A 3,161-nucleotide genomic window follows, 5' to 3' on the forward strand; every position below is an offset into this window, starting at 1 on the left:
ACCAATAAAACACTTCAAAAAGTGTAGGTATCTCTCTATTGGATACATCCATCGATATTGAACTGGTCCAGCAATCCTAGCCTCATTAGGTAAATGAATAGACAAGTGCACCATGACATCAAAAGAAGCAGGAGGGAACACCTTTTCTAACTTGCATAGTGTTTTTGGTATTTGGGCTTCTATTTGTTTCAACTCCTCTACGCTCAAACATTTTGCTCCAAGAACTTTGAAAAAAATAGAATAAGTGGTTCAGACACAGATTTGCAAAGCATACCACGCATGGCAAGTGGCAGTAAATGTTGCAGAATTATATGACAATCATGGCTTTTTAATCCCAATTTTTTTTTATCCTTAAGGTTGACATATTGAGAAATATTTGAGGAAAATCCTTCTGGGACCTTTAAATTCTTTAAAAAATTGATTTTTTTTTCTTCTCTTCAACAGATAATGTGTAAGATGCTGCCGGCAACTCATATTCATCTCCATTTTGTATTGGATGCAATTCTTTTCGTATATTCATTTCTTGTAAATCCAACTGAGTACTCAATGTGTCTTTTGTTTTCCCTTTGATATCTAAAATTGTCCCCAAAATATTGTCACATATATTCTTCTCAATGTGCATCACATCAAGATTATGTCGCAACAATAAGGTTTTCCAATATGGAAGATCAAAGAATATACTCTTCCTATTCCAGTTATCACCCCTTTTCTTATGCGATATTTTAATCTTTTTTCGTGGATCCTTTGTTAATGGCAACCCATCTAAATCAGCAACTTGATCGAGTATATCATCACCAGACAACATTTCTGGTGGTAGCCTATGCTCAACAGTGTTATCAAATGACACTTTATCATTTCTCTATTTGTGATTAAGAGGAAGATAGCGTCTGTGGCCCATATAACACTCTTTTTGGCCATTTTTTTTAGCCTTGTAGAGCTAGTTTTTTTATTGCAACATGGGCAAGCAAGTTTTCCTTTTGTACTCCATCCAGACAAATTGGCATATGCTGGAAAGTCATTAATAGTCCACAACAAAGATGCATGTAACTTAAAATTCTTTCTAGTTGATGCATCGAATGTCTCTACTCCAGTTTCCCATAATTCATTCAACTCCTCTATTAAAGGTTGTAGATAAACATCAATTGCATCACCAGGACCATTAGGACCAGGTATAAGCATTGACAAAATAAAATTCTCTTGCTTCATGAAAAGCCAAGGGGGCAAATTATAAGGAACAAGTACCACAGGCCAAATGTTGTAGGGAGTTCTCGACATTCCAAATGGTTGTAAACCATCACTAGCAAGTCCAAGTTGTACATTACGAGGTTCAGCTGCAAAAGATGGGTGTAGTTCATCAAATTTTTTCCATGCCATTAAATCAGCTGGATGCCTCATTATTCCATCATCAACTCTTTTGTCATGATGCCATGACATCAAAGGAGATGTCTTTGAGCACATAAATAATCTTTGAAGTCTTGGCTTTAGAGGAAAATAACGTAAAATCTTGCATGGTATCTTTTTTGCTTTTTTCAATTTTGTTTCCCCACTATGTTTAGCATCCTTCCATCTAGATGCACCACAAACTTTGCACGATTGAAGACAATTATCATCCTTCCAATACAACATGCAATCATTCTTACATGCATCAATCTTCTTACAAGAAAGCCCAAGATCTCGAATTAATTACCTTCTTTGCCTCATAATATGAATCCGGCAAGTTTGTTCTATCAAGCAATAAATCATCTTTCAAAAACTTTAATAGCATCGTAAATGACTCATTACTCCAATGACCAATACTTTTAAGGTGAAGCAATTTAATTAAAGTAGAAAGTTTAGAAACTCTTGCAATTTCATATAATGGTAGATCAAGATCTTTCAATAACCTATAAAATCTTTTTGCTTCAGCATTTGGTTCCTCCTCCCGAAGATCATCACCAGTACTATTATTCATATTATCTCCATCAAAATCGGGGTACAAATCTCTTAGCAACCCATATATTTCATCCTCACCATCATCCTCTTCAATGTCATTATCATTTATAAATTCAAAATCTGATTGTGCTTCACCTAACATCTCCCCATGGTGATACCAAAAAGTATAACTTGGTATTATCCCATGCACTATTAAATGTGACCTAACTACAACACGTGTTATAGAAGTTGCATTACCACATTTAATACATGGCGGATCGACATTGGTTCTCCTAATTTTGTAAAAGCATAATCCAAGAAATTCTCTACCCCATCTATATAAGCATTAGCAAGTCTATCGGTAATAAGTTCCATCCATTGCTTATTAGGTGCCATAATCTTCATGCATGTAAAATAGATATAACAATATATTAGTATAACAACCAGGTACTCAAAAGATGGTAAAAAAAAAGGTTACACAAATTTGAATAGTCAAATTACATGACAAAAATCTAGCAATTCAAGAAAATTCAACATATAAATAGTAAAAGACCAAATATTTCAAAATAATAACGTTTGAATGTACATTCTAAACATCAATAATATGTTTAGTTATTTATAAAAATCTTGTGTAAATGATTTTATTTCCCCAATAGACATCATTAGCTCCCTCCTATTAGTTAAACAACTTTGAGTTTTAGCTATAAGTTTTAACTCCCAGATCTCAATTATTTTTTTGGCAATCCTGAAGTTATCAACTATTTTCTTTGTGGCTATCTTGCGTCTCCATGATAACTATTAATACAACCTCTTACTTCTTAAAAAATGTTAGGAACTATAATGTAAATCTAATTATGGTTACTCTTTTTCTTGAATGTATGGCAGAACAAACTTTGCAGATGATTTTAAAGCAAATGAGGGAATCAAATGGTGATTACATGAGAAATATACCAAGATTTGCTTGCAACTAAACTCCAAAACAGTGACCAAGATATTGACAACATATGTTATTTATGTAAAATTAAAGCTCAAAAATTCACTGTTCATTTGCAATTCTTGAAAAGTTGGAAAACTCATCAAGATGATCTGGTCTACAGTCTCTACATTTATGATTAGGAACTAAATATACAAAGTAGGTTCGCAACAAATTTATAAAATTACAAACAAGGTTTGATAAGTCCTATAATCTGATCTCATTAAATTTATAGAAGAGTATGTAAAGCCTAAAGAACAAAGGTGAAGTATTTATA

At 33.1% G+C, this 3,161-nt stretch overlaps 1 protein-coding gene across 1 annotated transcript; it reads right to left on the reverse strand.

The window, feature by feature from the left end:
• Positions 1 to 409: 409 nt before the first annotated feature.
• LOC125869837 (uncharacterized) lies at positions 410 to 2,074 on the reverse strand. Its single transcript, XM_049550260.1, has 3 exons — positions 1,688 to 2,074; positions 995 to 1,611; positions 410 to 818 (listed from the first exon to the last, which is right to left on the reverse strand). Exons 1-3 carry the CDS (start codon positions 2,072 to 2,074, stop codon positions 410 to 412), a joined length of 1,413 nt encoding a protein of 470 aa, XP_049406217.1.
• Positions 2,075 to 3,161: the final 1,087 nt, after the last annotated feature.

The sequence above is a fragment of the Solanum stenotomum genome, chromosome 7 (genome assembly GCF_019186545.1).
Source record: "Solanum stenotomum isolate F172 chromosome 7, ASM1918654v1, whole genome shotgun sequence".
Classification (NCBI taxonomy): domain Eukaryota; kingdom Viridiplantae; phylum Streptophyta; class Magnoliopsida; order Solanales; family Solanaceae; genus Solanum; species Solanum stenotomum.

Coding starts and splice junctions, on each gene's coding strand:
- LOC125869837 (XM_049550260.1), bottom strand. CDS start 2,074: ATGTTAGGTGAAGCACAATCAGATTTTGAATTTATAAATGATAATGAC. Junction 1,612..1,687: donor CATATTATGAGGCAAAGAAG/GTAATTAATTCG, acceptor TTGTATTGGAAG/GATGATAATTGTCTTCAATC. Junction 819..994: donor TTTCCAGCATATGCCAATTT/GTCTGGATGGAG, acceptor TGTTGAGCATAG/GCTACCACCAGAAATGTTGT.